The 15880-nt window shown below is 39.7% G+C and overlaps 1 protein-coding gene across 1 annotated transcript in view; it reads left to right on the top strand.

Moving 5' to 3' along the window:
- Nucleotides 1-15880, top strand: part of Tbc1d32 (TBC1 domain family member 32) — a 244143-nt gene that overhangs the window by 42906 nt on the left and 185357 nt on the right. Inside the window, exons 10-11 of the mRNA XM_021174643.3 lie at nucleotides 7348-7407; nucleotides 12610-12700. Coding sequence (XP_021030302.1) covers nucleotides 7348-7407; nucleotides 12610-12700 — 151 coding nt within the window. The remainder of the gene's footprint in view (nucleotides 1-7347; nucleotides 7408-12609; nucleotides 12701-15880) is intronic.

Raw genomic sequence — 15880 nt, 5'->3', positions numbered from 1 at the left:
GTTCTAATAAAGTTTAAAATCATGTTCTAATTATTATATTGTTTTTAGATAAAATAAAAGAACTAATTAAAACATTTAGCTAAAATAGTTACAATTTTCCTTTGTTTTACATAATGTTATATATGTATGTATGTATGCATGCATACATGTATGTATGTATGTGTTTGTTTTTTTTTTTTTTTTTTTACTCTCTATTAGAGGTTTATTAACATTCATATCAGACTGTGAACCTGGAGGAACCATGGGCCCGGCAAAAGCATCCTGTTCTCTAGGTGTACCTAGTCCTCCTCAAGCCGGATCCACCCAGATCCACCTGCTGCATTATTGCTGAGTCAGCAGCAGGCAAGGGCCATTGTTACAATAGTCAGTCTTTTTTTTTTTTTTTTTGATTTTTAATATTTTTATTACATATTTTCCTCAATTACATTTCCAATGCTATCCCAAAAGTCCCCCATAGCGCCCCCACGTCCCTACCCACCCATTCCCATTCTTTTGGCCCTGGCATTCCCCTATATTGGGGCATATAAAGTTTGCAAGTCCAATGGGCCTCTCTTTCCATTGATGGGCGACTAGGCCATCTTTCGATACATATGCAGCTAGAGACAAGAGCTCCGGGGTTCTGGTTAGTACATCATGTTGTTCCAACAATAGGGTTGCAGATCCCTTTAGCTCCTTGGGTACTTTCTCTAGCTTCTCCATTGGGAGCCCTGTGATACATCCAATAGCTGACTGTGAACATCCACTCCTGTGTTTGCTAGGCCCCGGCATCGTCTCACAAGAGACAGCTATATTTGGGTCCTTTCAGCAAAATCTTGCTAGTGTATGCAATGGTGTCAGCGTTTAGAAGCTGATTATGGGATGGATCCCTGGATATGGCAGTCTCTAAATGGTCCATCCTTTCATCACTTCTACGAACTTTGTCTCTGTAACTCCTTCCCTGGGTGTTTTGTTCCCAATTCTAAGAAGGTGCACAGTGTCCACACTTTGGTCTTCATTCTTCTTGAGTTTCATGTGTTTAGCGAATTGTATCTTATATCTTGGGTATCCTAAGTTTTGGGCTAATATCCACTTATCAGTGAATACATATTGTGTGAGTTCTTTTGTGATTGTGTTACTTCACTCAAGATGATGCCCTCCAGGTCCATCCATTTGGCTAGGAATTTCATAAATTCATTCTTTTTAATAGCTGAGTAGTACTCCATTGTGTAAATGTACCATAATTTCTGTATCCATTCCTCTGTTGAGGGACATCTGGGTTCTTTCCAGCTTCTGGCTATTATAAATAGGGCTGCTATGAACATAGTGGAGCATGTGTCCTTTTTACCGGTTGGGACATCTTCTGGATATATGCCCAGGAGAGGTATTGCTGGATCCTCTGGTAGTACTATGTCCAATTTTCTGAGGAACCGCCAGACTGATTTCCAGAGTGGTTGTACAAGCTTGCAATCCCACCAACAATGGAGGAGTGTTCCTCTTTCTCCACATCCTCGCCAGCATCTGCTGTCACCTGAATTTTTGATCTTAGCCATTCTGACTGGTGTGAGGTGGAATCTCAGGGTTGTTTTGATTTGCATTTCCCTGATGATTAAGGATGTTGAACATTTTTTCAGGTGTTTCTCTGCCATTCGGTATTCCTCAGGTGAGAATTCTTTGTTCAGTTCTGAGCCCCATTTTTTAATGGGGTTATTTGACTTTCTGGAGTCCACCTTCTTGAGTTCTTTATATATATTGGATATTAGTCCCTTATCTGATATAGGATAGGTGAAGATCCTTTCCCAATCTGTTGGTGGTTTTTTTGTCTTATTGATGGTGTCTTTAGCCTTGCAGAAGCTTTGTAGTTTCATGAGGTCCCACTTGTCAATTCTCGATCTTACAGCACAATCCATTACTGTTCTATTCAGGAATTTTTCCCCTGTGCCCATATCTTCAAGGCTTTTCCCCACTTTCTCCTCTATAAGTTTCAGTGTCTCTGGTTTTATGTGAAGTTCCTTGATCCACTTAGACTTGACCTTAGTACAAGGAGATAGGAATGGATCGATTCGCATTCTTCTACATGTTAACAACCAGTTGTGCCAGCACCATTTGTTGAAAATGCTGTCTTTCTTCCACTGGATGTTTTTAGCTCCCTTGTCGAAGATCAGGTGACCATAGGTGTGTGGGTTCATTTCTGGGTCTTCAATTCTATTCCATTGGTCTATTTGTCTGTCACTATACCAGTACCATGCAGTTTTTATCACAATTGCTCTGTAGTAGAGCTTTAGGTCCGGCATGGTGATTCCACCAGAGGTTCTTTTATCCTTGAGAAGAGTTTTTGCTATCCTAGGTTTTTTGTTATTCCAGATGAATTTGCAGATTGCACTTTCTAATTCGTTGAAGAATTGATTTGGAATTTTGATGGGGATTGCATTGAATCTGTAGATTGCTTTTGGCAAGATAGCCATTTTTACAATGTTGATCCTGCCAATCCATGAGCATGGGAGATCTTTCCATCTTCTGAGATCTTCTATAATTTCTTTCTTCAGAGACTTGAAGTTTTTATTATACAGATCTTTCACTTCCTTAGTTAGAGTCACGCCAAGATATTTTATATTATTTGTGACTATTGAGAAGGGTGTTGTTTCCCTAATTTCTTTCTCAGCCTGTTTATTCTTTGTGTAGAGAAAGGCCATTGATTTGTTTGAGTTAATTTTATATCCAGCTACTTCACCGAAGCTGTTTATCAGGCTTAGGAGTTCTCTGGTGGAATTTTTAGGGTCACTTATATATACTATCATATCATCTGCAAAAAGTGATATTTTGACTTCATCTTTTCCAATTTGTATCCCTTTGATCTCCTTTTGTTGTCCAATTGCTCTGGCTAGGACTTCAAGTACAATGTTGAATAGGTATGGAGAAAGTGGACAGCCTTGTCTAGTCCCTGATTTTAGAGGGATTGCTTCAAGCTTCTGACCATTTACTTTGATGTTGGCTACTGGTTTGCTGTAGATTGCTTTTATCATGTTTAGGTATGGGCCTTGAATTCCTGATCTTTCCAAGACTTTTATCATGAATGGGTGTTGGATCTAGTCAAATGCTTTTTCCGCATCTAACGAGATGACCATGTGGTTTTTGTCTTTGAGTTTGTTTATATACTGGATTACGTTGATGGATTTCCGTATATTGAACCATCCCTGCATCCCTGGGATGAAACCTACTTGGTCAGGATGGATGATTGTTTTGATGTGTTCTTGGATTCAGTTAGCAAGAACTTTATTGAGGATTTTTGCATCAATATTCATAAGGGATATTGGTCTGAAGTTTTCTATCTTTGTTGGGTCTTTTTGTGGTTTAGGTATCAGAGTAATTGTGGCTTCATAGAATGAGTTGGGTAGAGTACCTTCTGTTTCTATTTTGTGGAATAGTTTGTGAAGAACTGGGATTAGATCTTCTTTGAAGGTCTGATAGAACTCTGCAGTAAACCCATCTGGTCCTGGGCTTTTTTTAGTTGGGAGACTATTAATGACTGCTTCTATTTCTTTGGGGGATATAGGGCTGTTTAGATCATTAACCTGATCTTGATTCAACTTTGGTACCTGGTATCTGTCTAGGAACTTCTCCATTTCATCCAGGTTCTCCAGTTTTGTTGAGTATAGCCTTTGGTAGAAGGATCTGATGGTGTTTTGGATGTCTTCAGGATCTGTTGTTATGTCTCCTTTTTCATTTCTGATTTTGTTAATTAGGATGCTTTCCCTGTGCCCTCTAGTGAGTCTGGCTAAGGGTTTATCTATCTTGTTGATTTTCTCAAAGAACCAGCTCCTTGATTGGTTGATTCTTTGAATAGTTTTTCTTGTTTCCACTTGGTTGATTTCACCCCTGAGTTTGATTATTTCCTGCCGTCTACTCCTCTTGGGTGAATTTGCTTCCTTTTGTTCTAGTGCTTTTAGGTGTGTTGTCAAGCTGCTAATGTGTGCTCTCTCTAGTTTCCTTTTGGAGGCACTCAGAGCTATGAGTTTTCCTCTTAGAAATGCTTTCATTGCGTCCCATAAGTTTGGGTATGTTGTGGCTTCATTTTCATTGAACTCTAAAAAGTCCTTAATTTCTTTCTTTATTCCTTCCTTGACCAAGGTATCATTGAGAAGAGTGTTGTTCAGTTTCCACGTGAAGGTTGGCTTTCTATTATTTATTTTGTTATTGAAGATCAGCCTTAGTCCATGGTGATCTGATAGGATGCATGGGACAATTTCAATATTTTTATATCTGTTGAGGCCTGCTTTGTGACCAATTATGTGGTCAATTTTGGAGAAGGTACCATGAGGTGCTGAGAAGAAGGTATATCCTTTTGTTTTAGGATAGAATGTTCTGTAGATATCTGCCAGATCCATTTGATTCATAATTTCTCTTAGTTTCACTGTGTCCCTGTTTAGTTTCTGTTTCCATGATCTGTCCATTGGTGAAAGTGGTGTGTTGAAGTCTCCCACTATTATTGTATGAGGTGCAATGTGTGCTTTGAGCTTTACTAAAGTTTCTTTAATGAATGTGGCTGCCTTTGTATTTGGAGAATAGATATTCAGGATTGATAGTTCCTCTTGGAGGATTTTACCTTTGATGAGTATGAAGTGTCCCTCCCTGTCTTTTTTAATGACTTTGGGTTGGAAGTCAATCTTATCAGATATTAGAATGGCTACTCCAGCTTGTTTCTTCATGCCATTTGCTTGGAAAATTGTTTTCCAGCCTTTCATTCTGAGGTAGTGTCTATCCTTTTCTCTGAGATGAGTTTCCTGTAAGTAGCAAAATGTTGGGTCTTGTTTGTGTAGCCAGTTTGTTAGTCTATGTCTTTTTATCGGGGAGTTGAGTCCATTGATATTAAGAGATATTAAGGAAAAGTAATTGTTGTTTCCTGTTATTTTTGTTGTTAAAGTTGGCATTTTGTTCTTGTGGCTGTCTTCTTTTTGGTTTGTTGAGGGATTACCTTCTTGTTGTTTCTAGGGCGTGGTTCCCGTCCTTGTATTGGTTTTTTTCTGTTATTATCCTTTGAAGGGCTGGATTCGTGGAGAGATAATGTGTGAATTTGGTTTTGTCGTGGAATACTTTGGTTTCTCCATCTATGTTAATTGAGAGTTTGGCTGGGTATAGTAGCCTGGGCTGGAATTTGTGTTCTTTTAGTGTCTGTATAACATCCGTCCAGGATCTTCTGGCTTTCATAGTCTCTGGTGAAAAATCTGGTGTAATTCTGATAGGCTTGCCTTTATATGTTACTTGGCCTTTTTCTCTTACTGCTTTTAGTATTCTATCTTTATTTAGAGCATTTGTTGCTCTGATTATTATGTGTCGGGAGGTATTTCTTTTCTGGTCCAGTCTATTTGGAGTTCTGTAGGCTTCTTGTATGTTCATGGGCATCTCTTTCTTTAGATTTGGGAAGTTTTCTTCTATAATTTTGTTGAAGATGTTTGCTGGTCCTTTGAGTTGAAAATCTTCATTCTCATCCACTCCTATTATCCGTAGGTTTGGTCTTCTCATTGTGTCCTGTATTTCCTGGATGTTTTGAGTTAGGATCTTTTTGCATTTTACATTTTCCTTGATTGTTGTGCCGATGTTCTCTATGGAATCTTCTGCACCTGAGATTCTCTCTTCCATCTCTTGTATTCTGTTGCTGATGCTGGTATCTATGGTTCCAGATTTCTTTCCTAGGGTTTCTATCTCCAGTGTTGCCTCATTTTGGGTTTTCTTTATTGTGTCTACTTCCCTTTTTAGGTCTAGTATGGTTTTGTTCATTTCCATCATCTGTTTGGATGTGTTTTCCTGTTTTTCTGTAAGGACTTCTACCTGTTTGATTATGTTATCCTGTTTTTCTTTAAGGATTTGTAACTCTTTAGCATTGTTCTCCTGCCATTCTTTAAGGGATTTTTGTGCTTCCTCTTTATTGTCTTCTTCCTGTTTAGCAGTGTTCTCCTGCATTTCTTTAAGTGTGTTATTAAAGTCCTTCTTGAAGTCCTCTATCATCATCAGGATATATGCTTTTAAATCCGTGTCTAGCTTTTCCGGTGTGTTGGGGTGCCCTGGACTGGGCGAAGTGGGGGTGCTGGATTCTGATGATGGTGAGTGGTCTTGGTTTCTGTTAGTAAGATTATTACGTTTACCTTTCGCCATCTGGTAATCTCAGGGGTTAGTTGTTATCGTTGTCACTGTTTAAAGATTGGAGCAGAAGCTGTGTTCCACTCACCAGCAGTCTCTAAATCCTGCTGCGGGGGTCGTGGGTAGCTGACGGTACCCCGGTGCTGGTCCAGCCGGAAGAGGCCTGTGGTCCTACTCAGGCCGGTTTTCTGCTTCCCTAACTAATGCAGTCTCTGGTCCCGTGTGCAATTGGATTGGAGCAGAAGCTGTGTTCCACTCTCCAGAAGTCTTAAGATCCTGTGGTGGGTGTTGTGGGTAGCTGGTGAGTGTCAGCTGACCCTGCGCCCCAGCTGCCCTGGTGCTCCTCTGACCGGAAGAGGGTTGTGGCCCTATGTAGGCCGGATTTCTCTCTCCCCAACCAGAGCAGTCTCAGGTCCCGCGTGATTGGACTGGAGCAGAAGCTGTGTTCCACTCACCAGCAGTCCCAAAATCCTGCGGCGGGGGTCGTGGGTAGCTGGAGGGTGTCAGGCAACCCTGCGCTCCCGCTACCCCGGCGCTGATCCGGCCGGATGAGGCCTGTGGTCCTACTCAGGCCGGTTTCTGCTTCCCTAACTTATGCAGTCTCAGGTCCCGCGCAATTGGATTGGAGCAGAAGCTGTGCTCCACTCACCAGAAGTCCCAAAATCCTGTGGCGGGGGTTGTGGGTAGCTGGCGGGTGTCAGGCAACCCTGTGCTCCGCTACCCCGGCGCTGATCCGGCCGGATGAGGCCTGTGGTCCTACTCAGGCCGGTTTCTGCTTCGTATGTATGTGTTTTAATTCTACCTACTTTTGGTCCTAAGGAAATAAAGCCATTTCAGGCATAGTCATTTATTTAAAGATAATACTGACCTAAGGTGACAAAGATGCTGTCTTATTAGAGTGTCTCACCTTTGCAGAATTCTGTGCATGTGGTCAGTATACAAGTGGTGGTCTTGTCTCTTTCTTGTTTACATATTTTTCCCTTGAATCATGCACTGTTATGGATTGGTCTCCTCAGCTCTAAATCTGCCCCTAAATGACATACACTAATTTTTATGTAATTAGCTTTCCTGTGATTACGATGCTTGTAATTCATTGAGCTTTGGAAAACCGGCTTGACATTGTTTATAATATTTTCCACCTAAGTTATGATGTGGTTTATGATATTGTAAATGATGGAGGAAATAGGTGTTAAATGACATACCTTTAACATTAATGGCTTTTCTCTTTAATTTTAGCATGCATATTACAGCAGAACTGCAGTACTGAGACTTCTTGAAAAGAAATATAAATGTCTGGTAAGCTGCATGTCTGTTTTTATGATGAAAGTAATATTACACAATGATGTAGTGCCCTGCACATGCAGAGATGAGTGGCAGCAACTGATGGGTAATGAAGCAGTCCCTTTTAATGTGACCTAAACACCATTCAGTGAACTGTAAGGAGGTGAAAGTTCAGTCTGAAGGAGCAGTAAGGGACACAGCAAATGCGTGAGTACGAGGAAAACTGGGCTGCCATAAATGACATCATGGTTTGAGAGAAGCTATATATATTTTTTGTTTTTTGTTTTTTTTGTTTTTGTTTTTGTTTTTTAGAGACAGGGTTTCTCTGTATAGCCCTGGCTGTCCTGGAATTCACTTTGTAGACCAGGCTGGCCTCGAACTCAGAAATCTGCCTGTCTCTGCCTCCTGAGTGCTGGGAGTAAAGGCATGCACCACCACGCCCGGCTGAGAATCTATATTTTTAAGAACTGACATGTAATTTGACTCGGGTCAGTTGTTAATAAAGGAATTCCTTCTGTAAAATATACTGATACACGTGAGTGAAAGTTCATGAAAAAGACTCAGTGAGAAATGATTTTGTGTTTGCAAAAATTGGTTTAAATGATACCAAATACAAGTGGATATTATAAATGTCTTACCCCTCCCCCAAAAGAAAAACCAAAAACAAAACCCTATATTCATTGCCATTATGGAACAATGTATGAAGATACTGAAAGAAATTGAAAAGAAATTAGTAAAGCATAATACTGGACAAATATGAAATCATGTAATTTTAAAAAGCGTTTAGGAAGGCAATGATTATGGTTTATGTGCTGAGGCAGACCCTTGAGTCTAGCAGCTATTAGGAGGCAGGACCAAACAAATGACCAGAAAGAAAAGTTCCACTAAAAAGCACAACAAACACATCGATGCAGAGACACATACACTTGCACACACAGAAATGTCATAAAAGCAACTCTAAGAAAAAAAAAAAACATAACACAAAACAAAACAAACATAAACCAAACCAAATAAAAAAAAAACCTCCAAAAGTACCATTGAGTTTGTTTTAGGGCTGGAGAGATGGGTCAGTCTTGAAAGACTAGGCTCACAACCAAAAACGTCAAGAGTTTGTTCTGTATTTGTCAACTACTTCTCGACATGGAACCTGCCTTTAAGTGTTACTTCTATACCCAGTGAGACTCTGTTACAGAAACTAATTTTTCCTTTGTGAATAGTTATCAATTGGAGATAGCTTCTGGGTTAGGGATAGAGGCTTGTGTCCACTTTCCCTCTCAGTGTTGGGGCTCCATCTGGCTTAGTGCAGACCCTGTGCACTGCCATAGTCTCCGTGAGGTTATATGTGCAGCAGTCCTGTTGTGTCTAGAAGGCCTTGGTTCCTTCCATTTCCACTGGCTTTATAATCTTCATGTCCCTTCTGCAGGCTTCCCAGAGTCCTGAGGGGATTTGATCTCCCCTTTAGGACTAAGTGTTCAAAGGTTTCTCATTGCTAGGTCCCTGGCTTATCTGGTCTCAGGATTTTGGCCACTTAAGCAGTGTTAGGTATGGGTTCCATCTTGTGGACTGAGCCTTAAATCCAGTCAAATATTGGTTGATTTCTGTCCTAGTTAGGGTTTCTATGGCTGAGATTAAACACCATGAACAAAAGTAACTTGGGCAGGAAAAGGTTTATTTCATTCTCAGTTCTATATAATAATTAATTATCAAAAGCAGTGAGGGCAAGACCTCTACAGGGTAGGAACTAGGAGGCTGTAGCTGATGGAGAAGCTATGGAGGAGGCTGCTTATTGGCTTGCTCGTCATGACTTGCTCAGCCTGTTTTCATATAAAACCCAGGAATACCAGCCCAGAGATGGCACCAATCACAATGGGCTGGGCCCTTCACCATTGATCACTAATTAAGAAAATGCCTTACATCCAGATTTTATGGGGGCATTTTCTCAGTTGAGGTTCCTTCTGTGATCAGGTCAGATTGACATAAAACTAGCTAGTGGAGGGAGGAAAGGGTTTATTTGACTTAGTCTTCTATATCACTGTTCATAGTAAAGGAAGTCAGGACAAGAATTCCTACAGGGCAGGAACCTGGACTTACAGAATACAAGACTACCAGCCCAGTGGTGACACTACCCACAATGGGCTAGATACTCCCCCATTAATTACTAATCAAGAAAATGCCCTACAGGCTTGACTAGAGCCAATCTCATGAAGGCATTTTTTCAATTGAGGCTCCCTCCTCTCTGATAACTCTAGCTTGTGTCAAGTTGATATAAAACTAGCCAGCATAGTTAGTTCTACAACATCTTTGCCTCTATTGCCCCAACATAACTTACAGGCAGTCACCATTTGTAGATCAAAGGGTTTAAGGCTGGGTTGGTGTTTACCCATCAGTGTATGGAAAACAACCAATAGTTTGGCAATAGCATGTGTGGTTTTGGGGGTTCCACGGGATTCTTTGGCCAATAATTCAATTAGATTTTACCCATTCCTGGCACTGGGAATTTCATTTGTCTGTGAGATATGTTTAGAAGCTTCTACTCTAGTGAGTTTCCATATGACCCCTCAAATGGCCCCTAGTTTTAGCTATTCTCCCTGCATCCCCTTCCTTAAGCACTTCTATCTCCCCTTTTTCATTTTACCTTCCCTTTCCAGTCCCCCTTACCCCCACTCATCAATAACTATTCACTCTCTTTTCCTTTCCTAGGGAGATTCTCCCCTTCTCCCTAGTGACTAGTGCCTTCCTCCGTATGTACAGATTGTAGCCTGCTTATTGAAGACTTAACAGCTAACATCAGCATTTAAGTGACTATATATCATATTTGTATTTTGGGGTCTGGGTTACTCTACTCAGGATGATTTTTCTTGCTTTATCCATTTTACTGCAAATTTCATGATTTCAAGCAACTGCTATTTCAGATCACTTTGGGTGACAGTCTCATTTTGTTGGAAAATGTGTCGAGAGTTATACTATAGAGAAGTGTTAAAGCAAAAAGTGACAGTTGAGAGGCTGGACAGTAAATGAAGAAAAAAATGATGGAAGTGTAAGTTAAGACAGTGACAGTGAATCAGGATACAAAGATGATTCAGTAATGCCATATTTAGGAGGCAGGATTTAGAGACTGTTTCTTTTGAATGTTCAATCTCTGGAGTCTTGGATAACAGAGTGATTAATGCCCTTAGGGGAGGTAACTTTCACAGTAGGAGAAGAACATTTTCTGGGAAAGATGATAATGCTTAGATGTGGTCAGTTTAAGTGTATTGAGTTTGAGATGTACACCATACCAGATGTAGGTTCTGACCTCTGAAGTTTGATTTAGTCAAGGTGGAAGTGAAGAAAGAGTCTGAAAACAGTCTGTGGATTTGATGATTTTCTGGGATGATATGCAGGACTTTGAAGTTATGCTTCAGGCTGTCATGCTTTACAATGAAAGAAGAGAATGAAAAAAACAAAAAGAAAAAGATATATTCAGATGCCTAATGACTATGAAAGGGTACGGTCCTAGCTGTCTTTTTCCATTTGGGTCACTGCAGGTCAGTTTACATCTTCCAGGGCTGCCATGTCAAGTTGAGTGACGTTGTCTATGGAGAGGTCCTTTAGAGCCTCTGTGCCCAGGTGATGTGACTGGGTTTGATCCAGGGTCTCAGATTAGTAGATTGAAAGCAGATGTGCAATGTGAACATCTGTAATTTTAGAAACAGTTTAGTATATGGAAAGCCTTCTTACCATACTTAGAGATACTAACCAAACAAAACAGCAATACCTGGAAAAGAACCTCCCTGTGACCATTGCTTACCCATTGAAAAGGTAGCATGGCCCTGGTCTAGCACCATATACCAGTTGTGGCTGTCTGTTATTTCTTTATGTCAGGTGACTTTACATTTTCAGTTCTTAGTCCTTTATTATACTCTAGTTGTTCCCATCACTTGAGACTGGTCAGCAAAAATGTCACCGAAGTCAATTCTCACAAGTCTTTATCTTACTGAGGGCATCAATTTTGTTCAGAAATTATAAGGCATAATTATAGAATTAAAATGCCTCTATAAGGAGTATTTCGGTAGGTCAGGAGAGATGGCTCAGTGGTTAAAGGCATTTGTTGCTCTTATAGAGAACCCAGAATCACTTGCAGCACCCACATGGTAGCTCACAACCACCTGCAACTCCATTTTAAGAGATTCAATGCTCTGTTCTAGCCTCTCAGGACACCTGAGTGCATACGGTGCCCAGAAACTCACACAGGCACATACACATAAATAATATAAATAAATAAAACTTAAGGAGAAGTATGTCTGTGATGAAGGGGGTTGGAAATCTCTGTTGTGACGAATGGAGACATCATACATGAAATGTTTGGGGACAGCAAGATTGCACATCATTTTTTTACTGTAACCGTGTTCTGTTGACTTTGAAAATGTTTTATTAGTTGTATGTGATTGTGATATTTGAGGTGGAAACAGATGCTTGATCCACTTGTCATGTTTCTGGGTGGTGAGAAGAAAAGTTAGCGAGGTGAGGGAGCGGAGGAGAGACTTACAGTAACAGGCACTGACCAATTCTGTTGGGTACACAGAACATTTAGAAAAAGCATGAGATTTTATTTCTATAAATATAGTTTATTATTTAAAAATGTTTAAATATGTGTGCCTGCGTGTGTGTCTGTGCACCATGTGTTTACTTGCTAATTGCAGAGCCCAGAAGGTTTTGGATTCTCTGCAACTAGAGTTACATATGATTGTGAGCCACCATGAGGTTTCTGGGAATCAAACCTGGTCTTCCATAAGAACAACTGCTGTTCACCTCTTATCCATCTATCCAGCAGCTGTTGTTTAAATTTTAACAATTATTAACAAGTATAGGAGTAATTTTCCCAATTTCCATTTTGTTAAATTAATTCTAAAAATTAGCATGATCAGTGATAGGATCTTATATGATATTTTGCACATATACATCATTAGAATTTTCTTTTTTTCAGAAACAATGATAATTTAGTCTCTGGGCATAACAACTAAAACCTTATCTTGTAAGCCCTATTAAATCTGATTCCTCCGGTGGCGAATCTTGATAGATCCACCATGATACCGGGAAATTCTAGCAACTATATCTTTACCTGATGATGTCCCCATTCCTTTCATTAGTCTTTTTAATATCTTTGATTGATGTTTGACGTTTTGGATACTAGGTATTTCTGGGACTAATCAGTTGTTATAATTATTTCTTTCTCAGATAACTACAGCAGTTCAGCAATGTGTTCAGTACTTGGAGTTATGTGAGGCTATGAAAGCTGATGAAATTCTGAGACATCCAAAGCATTGTGGTAAGCATTGTTTTCTCTATTATATATATATATATATATATATATATATATATATATATATATATATATATATATATATTAAAATGGCTAACTTATTTAAAACAGCCTAGTAATGGCTTAAATTTTTTTTAAAAAAATCTAATTTAAAATTTTCATTGTATTAATTGTATATATTACTATTTTTTTTGGTTATTTTATTTATTTACATTGCAAATATCCGTATTCCCAGTCTTCCCTGCGCAATCCCCCATCCTATCCCCCCTCCATGCTTTGTCTCTAAGAGGGTGCTCCCTAGCCCACCCACTCCCACCTCACCCCTCTAGCATCTCCCTACACTGGAGCATCAAGCTTCCACAGGACCAAGGGTCTCCCCTCCCATTGATGCCAGATAAGGCAATACTCTGCTACATATGTAGCTGGAGCCATGGACCCATACATATATACTCTTTGGTTGGTGGTTAAGTACCTGGGAACTCTGGGGAGTTACTTGATATTTTTGTTCTTCCTATGGGGTTGCAATCCTCTTCAGCTCCTTCAGTCCTTCTCCTAACCGTTCTATTGGGGTCCCTGGGCTCAGTCCAATAGTTGACTGTATCTCCATCTGTCTTAGTGAGATTCTAGCAGAGCCTCTCAGAGGACAGTCATACTAGAAGTACTCTGTGAGCACTTCTTAGCATCAGCAATAGTGCTGGGTTTGGTGTCTGCAGATGGGATGGATCCCAATGTACAGTAGTCTCTGGATGGCCTTTCCCTCAGTCTCTGCTCCATTTTTTGTCCCTGTTTTTTCTTTAGACAGGAACAATTCTGGGTTAAAATTTTCTAGATGGGTTGGTGGCCCCATCCTTCAACTGGGGATGATGCCTATCTACTGAAAGTGGTCTCTTCAGGTTCTATCTCCCCTCTGTTGGATATTTTGGCTAATGGCATCCCCACTGGGTCCTGGGAACCTCTTGCTTCCTGGCATCTGGGAGTTTCTAGTGATTTCCCCTGCTCCCCAACCCATACTGCTATATATTTCTATTCCTTTCCTGACCCTCTAGACTTTTCTCCTGTCTCTTCCCATATATACAGGTTTTTAAATATGCATGTATATGAAGTGATGAGCACATTTCACCCTTGCCATACCTCTTTATTTTCCCCTTACTTACTTCCCATCCCATTCTCCTTTATTCTCCTAGACTATTTGGCCTCTACTTTAATATCATATATATATATATATATATATGATATTAAATATATAATAATTATTATTATATAATATTACAGGTATATATGTGTATTTGTGTATACATGATTTATATGTATCTGTAGACATGATTTTATATGTATGAAATACAGGAACTAAAAACATTGGTTTTACTGGTTTTAAATTATTTTCACCTCATTGTGTTGGTGTTTTCCTTTTATTATCTATCTTCTGTAGGGTTGGGTTTGTGGAAACATATTGCTTAAATTTGGTTTTGCCATAGAATATCTTGATTTCTTCATCTATGGTGATTGAAAATTTTGCTGGGTATAGTTTTCTGGGCTGAAATCTGTGGTCTCTTAGGATCTGCAAAAAGTCTGTCCAGGCTTTTCTGGCCTTTAGAGTCTTCATTAAGAAATTGGGTATAATTTTGGTAGCTCTGCCTTGACCCTTTCCCCTTGCAACTTTTAATTTCTCTCTCTTTCTCTCTTCTTTTTAAATACAGACATATATATGTATGTAGTATATGTAGTATTTTTACTATTATGTGTTAAGAAGATTTTCTTTTCTGGCCAGTCTGGTGGTCTGTAAGCTTGTAGTACATTTATAAGCATCTCTTTCTTTAGGTTAGGGAAGTTTTTTTTCTTTGGTTTTGTTGAAGGTGTTTTCTGGGCCTTTGATCTGGTAATCTTCTCCTCCTTCTATTCCTATTATTCTTAGGTTTGGCCATTTCATAATGTTCCTAATTTCCTGAATATTTTGTGTTTGAAATGTGCTAGATTTTGTATTTTCTTTTACTGATATATTGATTTCTTCTATTATATCTACTATGCCTGAGATTCTCTCTTGCATATCCTGTATTCTATTGGTGATGCTTGTGTCTGTAGTTCCTGTACTCTTTCCTAGATTTTATCATCTCCAGGATTGTCTCAAAAATTTTTTTTTTTATTGCTTTTATTTCCCCTTTCAGGTCTTGCATTTTGATTGTATTTTTCTGTATTTCTTTTTTTTAATTTTTAATATTTTTATTACATATTTTCCTCAATTACATTTCCAATGCTATCCCAAAAGTCCCCCATAGCGCCCCCCACTTCCCTACCCACCCATTCCCATTCTTTTGGCCCTGGCATTCCCCTATATTGGGGCATATAAAGTTTGCAAATCCAATGGGCCTCTCTTTCCAGTGATGGCCGACTAGGCCATCTTTCGGTACATATGCAGCTAGAGACACGAGCTCCGGGGTACTGGTTAGTTCATCATGTTGTTCCAACTATAGGGTTGCAGATCCCTTTAGCTCCTTGGGTACTTTCTCTAGCTTCTCCATTGGGAGCCCTGTGATCCATCCAATAGCTGACTGTGAGCATCCACTCCTGTGTTTGCTAGGCCCCTGCATAGTCTCACAAGAGACAGCTATATTTGGGTCCTTTCAGCAAAATCTTGCTAGTGTATGCAATGGTGTCCGAGTTTAGAAGCTGATTATGGGATGGATCCCTGGATACGGCAGTCTCTAGATGGTCCATCCTTTCATCACAGCTCCACACGTTGTCTCTGTAACTCCTTCCATGGGTGTTTTGTTCCCAATTCTAAGAAGGGGCACAGTGTCCACATTTTGGTCTTCATTCTTCTTGAGTTTCATGCGTTTATCAAATTGTATCTTATATCTTGGGTATCCTAAGTTTTGGGCTAATGTCCACTTATCAGTGAATACATATTGTGTGAGTTCTTTTGTGATTGTGTTACTTCACTCAAGATGATGCCCTCCAGGTCCATCCATTTGGTTAGGAATTTCATAAATTCATTCTTTTTAATAGCTGAGTAGTACTCCATTGTGTAAATGTACCATAATTTCTGTATCCATTCCTCTGTTGAGGGACATCTGGGTTCTTTCCAGCTTCTGGCTATTATAAATAGGGCTGCTATGAACATAGTGGAGCATGTGTCCTTTTTACCTGTTGGGACATCTTCTGGATATATGCCCAGGAGAGGTATTGCTG

Source organism: Mus caroli, unplaced genomic scaffold, assembly GCF_978045245.1.
Source record: "Mus caroli unplaced genomic scaffold, Mus_caroli_1 scaffold_9, whole genome shotgun sequence".
NCBI classification, from domain to species: domain Eukaryota; kingdom Metazoa; phylum Chordata; class Mammalia; order Rodentia; family Muridae; genus Mus; species Mus caroli.
This window is presented reverse-complemented; position numbering and strand designations above follow the sequence as displayed.